Raw genomic sequence first — 15,848 nt, 5'->3', positions numbered from 1 at the left:
TCTTGACTGTAGACTTCTGACTTAGTGTGTGTGTGTGTGTGTGTGTGTGTGTGTGTGTGTGTGTGTGTGGTGGCGGGGTGTGTGTGGGTGGACTCTCTGTCTCTCTCTCTCACTTTGGTGTGTTTTTTCCCTTTATCCTTTTTCTTTTGGTGTCTATCTACATAAAATATGCAGTATAAGCAATCCCAATGAGACAGCAACAGGACCAAAGGGGCTGGAGGCATTGAACAGGAGGAGGTAGGGGTAGGGGTGGGTGTATGAGTCCAAACCTGCACACATAAGAGCACACATGCCCAAACTCAATCACACAGGGGCTCAGGAGACTGAACTCACAAACATAGGAGTGGAGGAACCCAGACCTGCAAACACAAGCATGCAGGAGCCTGAATGCCATCACATATGGATACATGAACCCAAGCCACGCACCTAGAGGGGCACAAGCTGTCGCCTGGGCTCTCCTGGAACAGCTGGTGGCTTTGGGGCATCTGCTGTAGGTGAGGGTGCTTCCAGCACCTGCTGGGGGTCACTCCCACGCTCCCACTGCAGCCTACCCTGCCCCTCCATGTGGGTGCCCCACTTACTGCACCTGCACTTCAGGGATGGATGCTTCTGCCTCTTGGAGGATCTGTGCATTCTCCAAACCCCACGCAGCCCTGTGGCCCCTGCTCCCCAATGTTCACAAACCTGTCAGGGCTGGTTAGTGCGGGGGCAGGTTGGTGGGTGAGCTCTGGATTTGGACCACACTCTAGGCCCCTTGGAGCACTGCAGTCACAGAGAAGGGAGAGTGCCCAGGGAGGGGGAGTGGCCCCCTGTCCAGACCTCTGCCCACTGTGCTGTCCTGAGGAGGCACCCGGCCTTTCTGTGGGAAGAGCTCCTCCAAGACCCTCCCTGGCCTCCCTCCCAGCCAGTGCAGCTGGGCAAACCCAGGTTCTCCTGGGGGGTGGGGTGGGGGTGTTGCTCTGATGGAAGAACTTCCTGGACCAGCTCAGGGGTGAGAGGCACCTCCTTTGACCTCTAGGAGGGGCTGCATAGGGTTCCCCAGGGAGCCATCTGGACAGGATGCAGCACTGCATGCATGTGCGTGTGCGTGCATGTGTGTGTGTGTTCGGGAAGCTTCGGTTGGGGCAGTACCTGCCTGTCGCTCTCACCTGGCAATGCTCTGCACCCCAGGCTCAGCACCTGGTCAGGTATTTCTCTGAGGGTCAGGCCCTGGGAGCTCTGAGGTCCAGCAGCATCCAGCTTCTGGTGTGTGTGTGTGTGTGTGTGTTGTGTACACAGGCTTGGCCAAGAAGGAGATGGGTGCTGGGGTAGGGCCGTGCCTGGCCGAAGGAGCTGGAAGGCAAGGAGCTGGGGTGGTGGGGTGGGGGGTGGTGGAGTGGGCCTCAGCCTCATCTCTCCCCTGGCTCCTTCCACGCAGGGTCCGAGGGAGGGGGTAGCGTCCACTTCACCTCATGTCCCTTTTGAGTGAGTTCCCTCTCCCTGAAGGTGAAGGCACGAGACAGCCACCTTCCCTCCAGTTCCTGGCCCATTTCACATCCTCCAAAGGTGACCTGAGGGTCCAAGGAGTCAGCAGGGCTGGGTGCCCTCTCCCCCACCCCTCCTCCCCCACCGCCCTGGGCCTGCGTCTGACGAAGAAAGTCTTCATCACTAAGGAGCATCTAGCTGCTGCTTTTACAGCACTGGCAAGGCTAAAAGAAATAATAATAATAATATAAAGGAGGCTGAGTGCTGAAACTGCTTACAACATGCTATTTGCATGTTTAAGGGAACAAGTCTTGGAGACAGGCTGGGTGAGAGGTTAGGATTTGCATATAAATGGAAAAGAAAGTGTGTGCCGCGGGAAGTTACATCTGTATTATTTTCTCAGCAGTGAGCTGCTGTTGGGGAGATTAGGGACAAGGCTTGCATTTGGCTTTTATTGAATAGGGAAAGTACCAGCGAGGCTGGTTTAGAAGCAAAATAATGGGAGAAATGTGCAAAGCTGCGAACCGCCAGCCCCACCCCCACCTCCCCTTTCTCTCATTTTCACCTAAACTCAGCAGAAGCGGCCCTGTCTCCCTCCTCGCAGTGAGTCCACGCCCCCTCCCTCATCCTTGCTGCAAGCATGGATCAGAAAGGCACAGCCTGCCCTCATGTCCCTCAGTTCCGTGTGTGTTTTTGCCAAGGAGGGGCCCTCACGCCCAACCAAGGACAGAGCCCCTGCTTACTACGCCTCCTACCTCCTAAGACAGTGGTTCTCAACCTGTGGGTCGCGGCCCCTTTGGGGGGTTGAACGACCGTTCACAGGGGTCACCCAATTCATAACAAAATTACGGTTATGAAGTAGCAACAAAAATAATGTTACGATTCTACCTTACATATCCGGCTGGACTGGGGGATGTACACTGGCACAGATAGGAACTGGAAATACAGTGAACCCAGGACAGATGAACCCCCCAGGACCAGTGGAGAGAGTGGTGATAGCAGGAGGGTGGAGGGAAGGTGAGGGAGAAAGGGGGAACAGATGACATATGGCCTCCTCCCTGGGGGACAGACAGCAGAGAAGTGGGTGAGGGAGACGTTGGATGGGGTAAGATATGATAAAATAATAATAATTTATAAATTATCAAGGGTTGTGGTGGGGGGAGTGGGGAGGGAGGGGGAAAATGAGGAGCTGACACTAAGGGATCAAGTGGAAAGCGGGTGTTGTGAGAATGATGAAGTCAACATGTGTACTAACGTGCTGGACACAAATGATGTATGTACGGATTGTGATGAGTTGTATGAGCCCCTAATAGAATGATTATTTAACAAAAAAATGATGTTATGGCTGCGGGTCACCATGACATGAGGAACTGTATGAAAGGGCCGCGGCGTTAGGAAGGTTGAACACTGCTGTGCTAAGAGATGCTGGGCAGGGGTCAGGCCTCTGGTTGAGGCCAGGAGGTGGAGAGCTGGGCCAGCTCCTTGGGTCCAGGCCCCAGGCCCCACCGGCTCCAGGGCCTCTATCCTGATGGCCTCCGGAGCCCGGGGCCAGAGGGTGTCATGGCATTGCTGGGGCTGTAGACGTGGTAGCAAGGTGAGCCCTGTGAGTGTTGTGCTCATGTTGCAGTGAGGTGCCGAGCATTGGTACCAGTCAGACTCAGCCACCGTGCATCCAGCAGAATAAACACCAGCTGGTCCCGCCCCACCCTCACGACTGTGACACGGGCCCCCACCTCATCGAGGACCTTCCTCTTTGGGTTGCGACCGACTTCACCGAGCATGAGGTCCTTCTTGAGACAAAGTCTCCCCATCCTCACGCCTCAGGAGCATTTTGGCCATACTGTTGGTTGGTGGGGCAGCACTTTTGGGGTCCGTGGACGACACCGCCATTCAAAAGCACCCACTTTTCTGCAATCTTCCTTGTTCCCCACCCAGCTGTCATTGGCACTTTCAGTGGGTGGACATGCCACGTGGATGTTGTGGACACTGCTTTTGTTGTCACGTTGTGGGTGTTGTGGGCCTCGAGCAACTGTCCTGCCACCCCAGACCCGCCCTTGGTGAGTCCTCACTGCCCCTCCTCACCAAGGGCTCATGGCCCTTATCTAAAGTGTCACCTGAACTTACAGAGAGAGACATTTTAGGCACAGGAAGGACTGCTTTTCCTGACTGCCTGAGAGTAAGTGTAGGGGCCAGGCTGCTACCCTCAGAGGACTCTGGGGGGTGGGGTGGGGGGCGGGGAGGGCCTTGTCCTGCAGGAGCATCCCAGTGTCCCCAACCTCCCACCACCAGACTGCTCAGCAGGAGGGCCTGCATTTGTCCCCTCAGTCTGGACCTCTTGTCCCACCTTGTCTTCTCTAGCGCCAAGGCCACCCTCAGGGACAAACATGAATGTCGTCCTCTGGGATCAGATGCCACCTTGATTATGTGATTGAGAGGCAGTCCTTTCCCGTGAGGGGCCATTGAAACCACCATGGGGTGTCCTCACTAAGCTGGGCTCCTGGCTTCTCACAGCCTGGGGGTGCCTCGCTTGCTCTGGGGCTTGGGTGCTGCTATGTGTTGCCACTCAGACGGGCACTGTGTCCTCTGTATCTTCTCCAATGCACCCTTGAGCTTACCCTCCAGGCCCAAGGAGAGTCACCCCGATCCTGGACCTAGAGTCTTCCTCAGCCTTTTTTCACACATGCATACTTTTATTGAGATGTACCATATGTATTTTATTTTTAAATATCTGTGTTTTAGCAGTTTCATTGACATATAATTAATATATGTACAATCCAGTGGTTTAAACATATTAAGAAAAGTAGTGCAAACATCACCACAATCGATTTTAGAACATTTTCTTCATTCTTGTCCTCATTATCAACTCCCCATTTCCTGCCATCCTCCCCTGCCATAACCCCAAGCAGCTATTAATCCAGTTACTGTCTGTACACTTGTACCTATCTTGGATTTCACAAAAAGACCACATACAAAAACCAAATGCAAAGCAAAACAAAATAAAACACCCCCCCACAGTAGTTACAAAATAAAACAGAAAAACCTCCATAAAAAAGACAATAAAAAGTCACAAAAATGTGAACGAGTTAAAAATGGATAAAAAGGAATGACAAGATATAAGGTGTTAAATTTTAACTTGATTACATCTCCACTCGCCCACTTTCCATGCACTCTCTCTGACAGCCAGGCGACTCTCATGTCTGGTTAGTGGTCAGAGGGATGTCACTGGAGGCGGAACCCATATGTCCTCGCTGTTAGGTGTCATTGTGTTGCTTCTGACCCAGCGACTCTGTGTCCACGGAACAAAGCTGCACATCTCTGCACCACCGACCCCCTCGCTCCCACGCCTGAGCCCCTCCCAGCAGCCACTGGGCCCATCCATCTCCTCGATGGCCTTCTCTTTGCCACTGCTCCTGCACTTTCCCAAGCACGATGGCCTTCTCTCGACACTGATCTCTCCTGACAATACAAGGGGATGCCCCTCTCCCACAGAGCAGATTTTTTTCCAAAGCTATCTATCAATTTTTTTTAAGAAAACAATCTTATCACCTTCAAAGTACTCTCCATTACACTTAATACATTTGTCAAATCTGCAGCTGACAGCACTTCCCTCGTTCTTTCCTTCACGTCACCAAATCATGTTCCTCTTCACGCGTGGAAACAAAAAGAAGTCACAGGGAGTGAGGTCTGGTAAGTAAGGTGCGTGGGGCAAGAGAAGCATGCTGGGTTTTGTTTGTTTGTTTTGCCCCAAACTGGCACACTGAGATAGATGGCTGTGTGAGCAGGTGCATTGTCGTGGTGGCGAAACCAGTCCCCTGTCTGCCGCAAAATCAGGCCTTTTCTGTCACACACTGTTATGCAATCTTTTCAGAACCTCTAAATAGAAAGCATGATTAACAGCCTGACTTGGTGAAATGAACTCCAAATGCATTATCCCCCTCACATCGAAAAAGCAAATGTGCGTTGTTTTCTTGGGGTACCTCCTTGTATGTCCAAAGTATGTAAGATGAAGTCTTGCCATCCTTGTCTCTAAAGAGCACTCTGGCCTTACTTCTTCCAACACAGAGTTATTTGTCCTTTTTGCAGTCCAGGGTACTTTCTGTATTCTTCGCCAGCACCACAATTCAAATACATCGATTCTTCTCTGGTCTTCCTCATTCGGTGTCCATTGCACACATTGTGAGGCCATGGAAAATATCATGGCTTGGGTCAGGCACACCTTAGTCCTCCAAGGAACATCTGTGCTTTCTAATACTCTAAAGAGGTCTTGTGAAGCAGATCTACCTAACGCAACAAGTCTTTTGATCTCTTGACTGTTGCTTCCGTAAGTATTGATTGTGGATCCAAGTGAGACAAAATCCTTGACCACTTCACCTTTTCTCTTTTATCATGATGTTACCTAGTGGTCCAGTTGTGAGGATTTTGGTCTTCTTTCTGTTGAGTTGTAATCCATCTTGATGGCTGCAATCCTTGATCTTCATCAGCAAGTGCCTCAAGTCCTCTTCATTTTCAGTCAACTAGGATGCGTCGCCTGCATATTGCAGGTTGTTAATAAACCTTCATCCAATCCTGCTGTCACCCTCTTCTTCACATAATCCAGCTTCTCTGATGGTGAAAGGAGACCACCTTGTTGCACACCTTTCCAGATTTTAAACCATGGAGTGTTCCCTTGGTCCGTCCACACCACCGCTCTCTTGATCCATGTACAAGTCCCACGTGAGTACAATGAAGACTTCTCAAATTCCCACTTTTCCCAAGGTTATCCATCATAGTTTATTATCCATGTGAGGACCCTGCTGACTGATCGTGGGCTTTCACTATCATCCATAGCCTTTTGCAAACCAGGTGCTCAGAATTTAAGCTCTAGTATGGTTCCCTCCTCTGGACTTGGATTGTGTTGTTCACAATCCTGGGGTCATATAGGCAGGTGTGCTTCTATCATGTGGACTCAGTTGATGCCTCGCTTAGAAAGATGGCTGCTTGTTTCAAGACAAGCCTTTCAGACCCCAGATGCTATTCTTTCTTGTGGCCAGGCACCATCCAGTTTCTTCAGCACACTTTGCTGTAGCACTCACGTCTTCACTGATCATGAGGGTGTGGATTGGCCGTGTCATGAGAACTGCTTGTTTTTAGATTAAGTCGCACCTTTCTCTCAAGGACGCGCTCCCTCTGCTCTAATTCTGGGGCCTGGGTGGCGCATCTGGACTTTGTTTATCCCACCAGCTACTCAGCTGACTCTGTCTGCATATCGACATTGGGAACCAGCTTCTGGAACATTTTGGAGGGCTCATTATGGCCACTGTTCTGGCTCTGGTTGCTCCGAGACCTTCCTACTGGCCACCTTTCCCTTCAGGCGGCCTTAGGCTTGTCTCTTTTTTCATGATGCTTTCAAACCCTGCAGTGCTGGGTGGAACTGCAGGCGGGCCCTTCCAGACCACCACACTGGGCCTTTTCGTTGAAATCAGCCATTCCAGGGGACCATTCTTTTCTGGTTTATTTCTTGGCTCCCGCTCTAGAACCCTGAGCCAGGTGTTGCATCCCCACTTTACCTAGTGTTTCCTCCTGATTCCCATCTCTTTGCTTCTTATGTTCACTTTTCTAGAAGCTTCCTCCACGTCTACCCCTTGACTCTCCGAGGGGCTTTCTCTCCCACCTTCTGCCCAGCTGAGGGGCCCCTGAGCAGGTTGGACTGAATGTGGGATAGCTTTGGGGCATCCGTAGTGCTGGGTGGTTAGTATAGTGGTTGGCTGGTTCATGCTCTCTTGGCCCTCCCTCAGGTCCAGAGCTGTTGCCTTCTCTCTGCCCAGCAGGATGCCATGCTGTGCAGGACATACCTGTTGCTACTGACCAGCTGGGAGTGAGTGGAGGGGCCTCACCTGCCCCCCCATGGCCTCTCCTGGGCAATGGCTGCTACATCCTGGACACCGCCTCTGCCTCCTGAAGTAAGCAGCAATGAGGCCCCACCCTGTGGCCTGGTTTGGACATGTGCTGCTCACTCTCCCTCTCCTCAAGGCCACCCCTCCTGGGTCCAGTGTGAGAGGTGGCTGATGGCAGGTCTTGATTTGTATGTCTGTGAGGCCCCTCCCTCCAGGAACATCTGACTTCTCTTTTTACACAGCTTATTGGGATAGCATTTGGAGCCCTGGTGGTGTACTAGTTATGCATTGGGCTGCTAACTGCAAGGCCATCAGTTCAAAACCACCAGTTGCTCTGTGGGAGAAAGTCTAGGCTTTCTACTCCCATAAAGACTCACAGTCACAGAAGCCCACAGGGGCAGTTCTACCCTGTCCTGTAGGGTCTCTGTGAGTTGACATCAACTCGAAGGTGGCGATTTCCCTTTCTGCTTCACATTTTGCCGAGTCGCCAGCCTGTCTCTGGCCTCATCAGCACCCTTTTCCGTGCCCACCAGCTGTGCCTGAGGGTTCCAGGTTCTCCATGTCCCACCAACAATGTTGCCTGTCTGTCTTTTAAGTGCTCACAGCCCCTTAGGGTGTGGGGCACACTGCACTGGGCCTTGGACAGGCATTTCCTCACTGGCACACAATGTTGAACAGCATTCCAGGGGCTATTGGGACCCCACTCTTTCCTCAGTGGAATTTACAGCAACTGTGGTGGGGTCGGGGGGTCGGGGGGGGCGAGTGGCATCCACTGACGGGTCTGAACCACCCTTCGGTCACGCCTCTCCCCCCTGCTGTTCCAGCTGCCAAGCTTGGAATCCTCATCACAAGACTTTGAGGTGGTCTCTGTCCTGTTCTGATGACAGCTCTTTGGTGGGCTCTCATTCATTCAACCGAGAGTTGTTGGGCCTCCGAAGCCTGCCTGGTGTCACCTAGACACCGTGGTGGGGACATAGCTCTATCCTGCACTTGACCTCTAGGTCACTCAGCCAAGAGAGGCCACCATGACGTGTGCCAGGGTGGTCACACGTGAACCTGAATCCATGCACACGGGCACCCTCCCCACAGTGCATGCCCATGGACACATGCACTCGTGTGTACACACTCAGAGTCACACACATGTAAACACATGCATACACACACTCATGGTGCACACGTGCATGCATATGCACGTGGGTGCACATAAATCCACACACATGTACACACTTATGGTGCACATGTGTGCGCATACACATATGCCTGACTCACTGATCCATCCCATGCGTTTTTGCTGAGTCCAATGATCCGTCAGACATGGCACCAGCTCTGAGAGTGGCTGTGGGCTGTGGGTACCCTTGGCGTGAGGACAGCTGCGATACAAGGCTTGAGGATGGACCCGGTGGGACGGTGGCCCTTGGACCCCAGAGCTGTGAAATGAAGGAGAAGAAGCCGAGGGACATGGGCCAGAGGTGGTGCTGGTGTGGCTGAGCGATGCCATGGCCAGGGCTGTTAGACTCAGAAGAGAGCTGGGTCAGGTTGGGGGCCAGGGCAACGTTCGAATGCTGCCCTGGGGAGCTTCCCTCTGTAAGAGGCAGATGTTATAGGTCCGGTGCCCGGTGACATGGAGGTGGGTGGGGCGTTTCCACCGGCTGTACTCGAAGAGCAAAGACTCCTGACCCCGAAGGCACCAGGCTCCCAACTCTGAGGTCCCTCGTCACTCAGGGGATCCCCAACGAGTCCAGGCTCCCAATGACCCTGGTCCCCCAGTGACTCTGGGTCTCCCAAAGAGTCTAGGCTCCCAATGAATGCAGTCCTTCCACAGCTTTTCTGCCCACCCCCAGCTCCGTACCCCTCTCCCAGCGAATCCCAGACCCCAGCAGTCCCAGGGCCCCAGTGACTTAGGGTTCCTCAGCAGCTCCTGGCTGGGCAGGGCACCATGGAGTTGAAACACCTGAGAATCTGAAGGAAAGAGCTGGTTCCAATGACACCTTGGTGGTGGAGAAGTTAACCCCCACCCCCACCCCCACCCCAGCCACCGCGGCGAGGCCAGGTGGGCTCTGCTCTGCACCTCTGAGTGCTTCTGTCCTGGGTGCCAGCAGGTGCAGAGGGGCAGGCCCTGGCTACGGAGGAGACTGGCCAGCACTGTCGGGCCCAGGGAGTGGCTGCAATTTGCTCTCCAGTGACCTGAGGAAGAGGGCTGGGCTGCTGGGCCTGAGCTGGGCCAGAGGAGTCGGGGTTCGGCCTCAGCTTAAGGGATGCAGCCCCAAGGTGCCTTGTGCCATGGCCCCAGGAGGCAGCACTATTGGGGGGGTTCCCCAGGTTCTGGGGCCTTAGGGGGCAGCAGCATGAAGGAACCAGCCTTTCGTGTGGCCCTGGGCTTCTGTGAGGGGCAGAAAGCATGTTGGCTGCCTGGGGGAGGTGGGGTGGGGAGAGGGCACTATCCCTACTGCTTTTCAGACTTGTCAGCCCTGTCTGGCATCAGCGTGACTCGTGCCAGCCACCCGTCTGCACACATCACTGTAGCGTCACCATGATGAGAACCTGCTTACGCCTTCCGGGCTTTGGTGCCTTGCTCCACTGTCCTTTGGTGGAAGTGAGTGTGGGAACAGGGCCTGGGCCTCCTAGTTGGCCGTACCCACTCCAGTGCCTTAATTCTCTGCTCTGCTTCCCACCACTGAGGCTCTCAGACCTCATGCTGGCCTCCCATTTCTAACCCTTTGCAGTGTCCTCCCTGGGGGTCAGTGTCCCAACAGGCCGCTAAGCCCCTCACTCATGTCCTTGCCCTTGCTCTGGGCAGGTGGGGCCCGGCCCCACATTGGCTCTGTTGTCACTGGCTCCTAGCCAAACCTCAAGACCCATGGCCTGTCAGACTGCCCTGAAGCTCAGTATGTGGTGGGGGGACACATAGGAGGGTCACATAGGAAGGCACAAGAGGGACCTGGTCCTGGTCCTCTGAAGACAGACCAGGCTTCGCCTGTTTCCTTGGCAACCAGACTGGCTTCCTCTGTGGCTGTGCCCCTGGGGACAGAGGGAGGCCAGTCAAGGAGGGAGAGAGCAGGAAGATGTGGTGGCAGACCTGCGTGTGGGCCTTGGGGGCCAGGAGTGGGGATTCTGGGAAGGGACAGCGGCAGGACCAGGTCCTGACTTGCCTTCAGGGGAACTCGACTTGCTTTCCTGGGGGGTTGGGGGCAGAGCCCAGGGCAGTCGCTTCCTGTTTTTATTGTTGGTCACTTAATGACTGTCTTTTGAAGCGCTGCCTCTGAGAGAGCGGTTGTCGTGGCAACGGGAGTGACGTGAGGGTTGAGGTGCACAAAGCATGCCTCTGTCACGTCCAGAGATGCGTGAGGCCTCTGCTCAGATGTGGCTTCACAGAAGGACCTGGACATCCCCGGGGAGGGGCTGTTGGCTGGGGCAGAGGACACTCAGAGCCCGAGAGGTCCCTGACCAGGCTTTCTTCCCAGAAAGCCCCTCCCTGGCCCTGCCCACCACAGGACACTGCTGCTCCTGGGGGCCGCTCCTGGGGGCTGCTCCTGGGGTCTGCTCCTGGGGGCCGCTCCTGGGAATACAGGGGCTTGGACTCAGTGGGTCTTCCCTTGAGTTGGGCTTCATTTACCTGTTTCCTGTGTGTCTGCCTGCTAGCTAGTGATTCACCCCCCCCACCCCCACCCCCACCCCGCCCCCAGCAAAGCATGTTTCTGTTGATGTGAAAACCTTTTCTTGAATTTTTACTACGGTGGCTCCTGCAACATTTGTCTTTTTATGGTGTACCAATTCCCGGTGTCATGCGCTCCAGGCTTGGCCGCGCTGAGGACTGTGGCCAACTCCCTGCCCTCCCTCCCACATCACTGCCGCCCAGCATGTGCGCCCCTGTTTGTTCATGGCCCTGTGTTTCTAACCCTCAGAAAATGAGTTCCGGGGTGAGCTGCTGAACCAGAGGTGGACCCATAGCGACAAGAACAGCAGCTCCAGGACCTCCCAAAGCCTTCTGGACAGACACCACAAGGTGAGAGTGCCAGGGCAGAGGCCGAGGCTGGACTTTTCAGCTCCTGGGCTGGGCCTTCCAAGAGCCCAGGGGTGAGGAGGGCCAGGGCGGGGTGGGGCTTCAGTGGTCTCACCACTTTAGACTTGGAGGAGGCTTGCTGGTGTTGCAGCCACTGACCGGCACTCAGGCCTTGCTTGCAGGTGGGCTGCAGCCTGCTCAGCACCCTGTTCTTCTGGGACTGTGATCCCACCAGGCCCAGCATCAGCTAGCTGGCTGCGGTGACTTTACCCTGATTGCCCTTGTGGAAGTGGGTGTCATGCTCCCTTTGCAGACCTGCCCAGCCTCTGATTCTAGAACTTGCCGCAGCCTGCTCTCATGGGTCCAGTCTTGCAGTCAAGGGCCCGATGACCAACTGTGGCCAGCTTCTGCCATCCCTCCCATGACATGCTGACGTGGTCATGCTCACAGGCCAGGAAGAGCCACCCCGTATGCACACAGCAAGGGGCCTGTGTGGGGAGGTGTGAGCTTCGTTAGGGGCTAGCCTCCAGAGACCCCTGGCTTCCTGGGCACTTGGTGGCAGCATGCTTTCTAACTGCGCCATATGTCTGTCTGCCTTGTCCAACAAGGCACCCTGGTGACCACAGGCAGAAGAGGCACCAGGACGATTGAATCTGTCTTCACTTAATAATTTACTATTTTGTTCAATATGTTTTCTTAAAAGTCACTGAAAACATGACATTCACATGGTATTTGTTTTTGAATATCGAGCTTTTATTCTTTCTTCACTTTTTGCCTGAAGTGAGTGCCGTACTTGCCTTGCCCTGGCGGTCCTGGCATGAGGTCACGGGGTCGCTGAAGTCATCTGCTTTGAAGCTAGGAGCTCCACACCTGTGAGCTGTGTTAATTAAGGTCAGCAGTGAGCCAGACAGGAGCTCTTGTGGCATAGTGGTTATGTGTTGGGCTGAAATCTGCAAGGTCAGCAGTTCGAAACCACCAGCCCCTCTACAGGGGGAAGATGAGGCCTTCTACTCTTGGGGTCAGTTATAGTCTAGGAGACTCATGGGGCAGTTGTACCCTGTCCTACAGGGTCACGGTGGGCCAGCACAGTGGGCAGTGAGTGAGGTGGCAGGCAAGAGGAGGTCTGGGTTGGGACCTTCTGTGAACACGAGGTACCCCATCTGAGCAGGACGCTTTGCTCTTCTATTGCTCCCCCTGGGAATCCTTGTCCTCGAGTTGGGCCTGGAAACAGGGTACAAACCACGTTCTGAGAGAGGCTCTAAGACCTAGCAGGGGCCTGGGGCTTGAGGGTCGAATCTCAGAGGGACTTGGGGGCGTTCAGAGAATGATGGGGAGGTGCAGGGTGGCAGCGGACAGGCAGAAGGGTCGCAGCATATTGCTCAGGCTCAGTGCCCTGGGAGGCGGCTGCGGCCTGGCTTGCTTGGGAAGCGCTCACGCGGCCGGCTCGGGTTTCAGCACCAGGAGTGCGGACAGCACCACCGCAGCGGAGCCTTTGGAAATGCGGAGGCCTTTTGGGGAGGCCAGGTTTGTTTGGATGACAGAGAATGGAGTTGCCATTGACGCCGCCCCCCCCTCCCCCCGCCCCGCACTCTTTCTTGACCTTGAAGGACAAAATATTAGGCCAGAATCACTTCGTGGTCAGCGGTGGTTGGATGGGACCCTGGTGGGCAGCACCTTTGGGCGAGTGCACACTCAGAGGATCCACCTGCTGCCTCGCTGGGGCACCGGGCGATGACAGTGCACAGGGTGCTGCTCGGTCGGGTGATTGTGAGCCGCCGTGGATGTTATTAATCTGGGCTCGGAGGGAGCCTCAGCCCATGTTAAAGGCAGCAGGAGACACTTACAAAGACACACTCGGACTATACTTCCGGGTGGGTGTCAGAACCCGGCGTTTGTACGGGGTGGGGTGGGGGGAGGGTAGGCTCAATGCTACAAGCGTTGGGGGTCTGTGATGGCCTCTGGGGGCAGGATGGTAGGTGCAGGAATGGAGACCCGCCCATGGAAGGCAGGCGGCCTGCTGGGTCCCAGGTGGGGCATGCGCTCCTCTCTGAGGCAGAGGGCTGCCTGAGAGGGCCTGCCTCTGGGGAGTGTGTGTCCCCTGAGCAGAGACCACCTGTTCCAAGACTCCACAGGTGTTGTCCTGGGCACAGGTCAGAGGGCAAAACAAGCTGGCATTGTTGTCTCCTGACCCCACCACAAGAAGAGCCCCAGGTGCTGGAGGTCTGTGTCCCTCTGCTCCTCACGCCTGCGTCTGGCCCCTCCTTCTGGACTCAGAACATCCTGGTTCCTCAGCTACGCTGGCTTCTAGAGCACATTTCAAACTCAACAAGCTGGCAGTGCCTCCCCCACCTATCCTGGCTCTGATCACAGAACCCTGTGCTCTGGCCACCTGTCCCTCTCCAGGGTTCGGCGACAGTCCAGCCATCCCAATCTGCTCACCTGCCTGCCCTTCCTTCCTGTGGGCAGGGCACTGGACACTCCGGAGCACGCTGCACCATCTTCCCTCCTGGGTCGTTCTGCAGGAGAGAGGTGAGGTCACGCAGGTCAAGCTGAGGAAGTGAGGGAAGCCAGCAGCACACAGGGGAGGAGGGGGAGCCCCTGTCCTGCCCACACTGCGGTGGCCCTGTCTGCCCAGAGGTGCCCTCAGCACCTGCTTCTCTGGAGCTGCCCCCTCCTCCAGGGCACCATCTCCTGTCCCGAGCCCTGGGCTTGGACTCCTGCTGCACACGTGGGGTTCACTCTCTCTTCTGTGCTCTGCCACAGGTTTGATTCTTACCAGAGGTTTCCACCAACAGAGAACAGAGTCCTGATAAACAACAGGAAGCCCTCTCCCTTCCCTCCCAGCTCAGCTGCTGCAGCTGCCCAGTGATGCCCCCAAATGTGCTCCTCCTGCCAAGCAGATGCCCCCACACCTCTTCACACTATTTCTCCCCCAAATGGCTGCCTCATGGTCACAGGCGGCAGCTGCGGCTTTGGGCATCACATCCTACACAGGCCAACCCTACCTTTCGTCTCCTCTGGAGGATGGGCCAGTGAACCTTCCTCGTGACTCCATGAGCACCCTGTCTCACTCTCAGGCATGGGAGGGGGCTGATGGCGTGGGAAGAACCAGTGGAAATGAACAGTTCTGGGCTCCCACCCACCCTTTCCCAGAGGGAATTTGGGAAGGGGCTGTGACCTAGGCCGTCTGTGGCCCCGGAGACTTTGGGCCAGTCCTCCAGGCATTGCCTTCAGGGCACTGAGCAGGGAGGAGCAGGACCATCCACTGACCTGGAGGCCTCCAGACATTCCACATGTCACCATCCCCACATAGTAGCATGCCCAAAGCACCACCTCTGTCCTCGATGGCACTCAACCCTGCGCCCTCCATTAACCCCCCTCCCCATCCCAGCCTTGGCACTAACCCGGTCCCTCCACTTTGTCAGTTCTGACACCCACGCACCCTTTCCCTGAGCAGCCTGCTGTGCTCACACCTGAGCAGACCCTCAGGGAGTCAGCAGCTCCCCTTAAGGCTCCCGAGTGCCCGCTTCCTCCCAGGAAGGGGTGAGTAAGAGGATGGCTGTGAACAGCAGTCGAAGAAAGGCGTTCGTGGGAGGGACAGGCGAGGGGTCTGCCAACAGTGGCAGAGGCAGCCTTGGCAGTTGGAGGGGAGTGAGTTTCCATCGGAGGCACACAGCCCCAGCCAATTATGAATCATGGGGGTGCCATTACGGGGGGGCGGGCGGAACCTAGACTCTGGGTGGTGCCTGCCTGGGTGGCAGCATTGACATCCTAACAGGAACTGACCCTCCCCTGAGCCACTGGCTTCTCTGTGGCCCTGGGCCCCGGGTCTGCACAGTGATGGGGCTGGGACATGACCTGTTCACATCCCCTCCAGGCAGCCACCTCCCTGGAGATGGCTCAGCACAGATCTGGCTTTTTCTTTGGGTGCAGCCATGGATGGTTGCTGGCTGAGTTGGCACTCAGGGCAACAAGGGCTTTCACTCCATCCTCCCTCTAAGTAGCCTGAGCCTTGCCCAGGAGGGCGGGCTGGAGGGAGGACCCCCTCCTGCCCCCCAGGGTTTTAAGACTGAAGGATCTATCCTCTTGCTCTGGGCCTGTCGAAGACCTCAGAGGGAGGGTGGTGCTGGGCTGCTGGTGGTGGTGGGGGCTGGGCAGCCGTATTTCCGGAGCTCCGGTTGTCAGCAGTCTTCTGTTCCAAGTGTGTGAAGGTCATTATTGGCCCAGTCCTTGGGGATGGGGGTGTGGGGGGGTGAGAATCTCCTGGATTTCACTGAATAAAACACAGACCAAGGCGAGTCCTTCTCAAGGGGACCCTCCCTGACGCTAGTGGGGCCTACTGGCAGGCAGTGAGCAAGGACACTTCTACCACTGGTGCTGCTGCAGAGTTGCCTCCTCACTAAAGGGAGCCCCTGACATGAACTCGAGTGACAGGGTGGCTGCAGCGAGCAGGGTCTGGGCAGCCCAGCCGAGATGCTGTGAGACTCTGGGAGAGCTGTGGGCAGGGGGGG

General features: G+C 55.7%; 1 protein-coding gene across 1 annotated transcript in view; it reads left to right on the top strand.

Moving 5' to 3' along the window:
* Positions 1-15,848, top strand: part of MYT1 (myelin transcription factor 1) — a 46,759-nt gene that overhangs the window by 2,618 nt on the left and 28,293 nt on the right. The window contains exons 2-3 of the mRNA XM_045296927.1: positions 11,240-11,340; positions 13,804-13,866. Coding sequence (XP_045152862.1) covers positions 11,240-11,340; positions 13,804-13,866 — 164 coding nt within the window. The remainder of the gene's footprint in view (positions 1-11,239; positions 11,341-13,803; positions 13,867-15,848) is intronic.

This window comes from Echinops telfairi, unplaced genomic scaffold (genome assembly GCF_000313985.2).
Source record: "Echinops telfairi isolate 266 unplaced genomic scaffold, ASM31398v2 ScPeMD7_7414;HRSCAF=8452, whole genome shotgun sequence".
In the NCBI taxonomy this organism is placed as follows: domain Eukaryota; kingdom Metazoa; phylum Chordata; class Mammalia; order Afrosoricida; family Tenrecidae; genus Echinops; species Echinops telfairi.
This window is presented reverse-complemented; position numbering and strand designations above follow the sequence as displayed.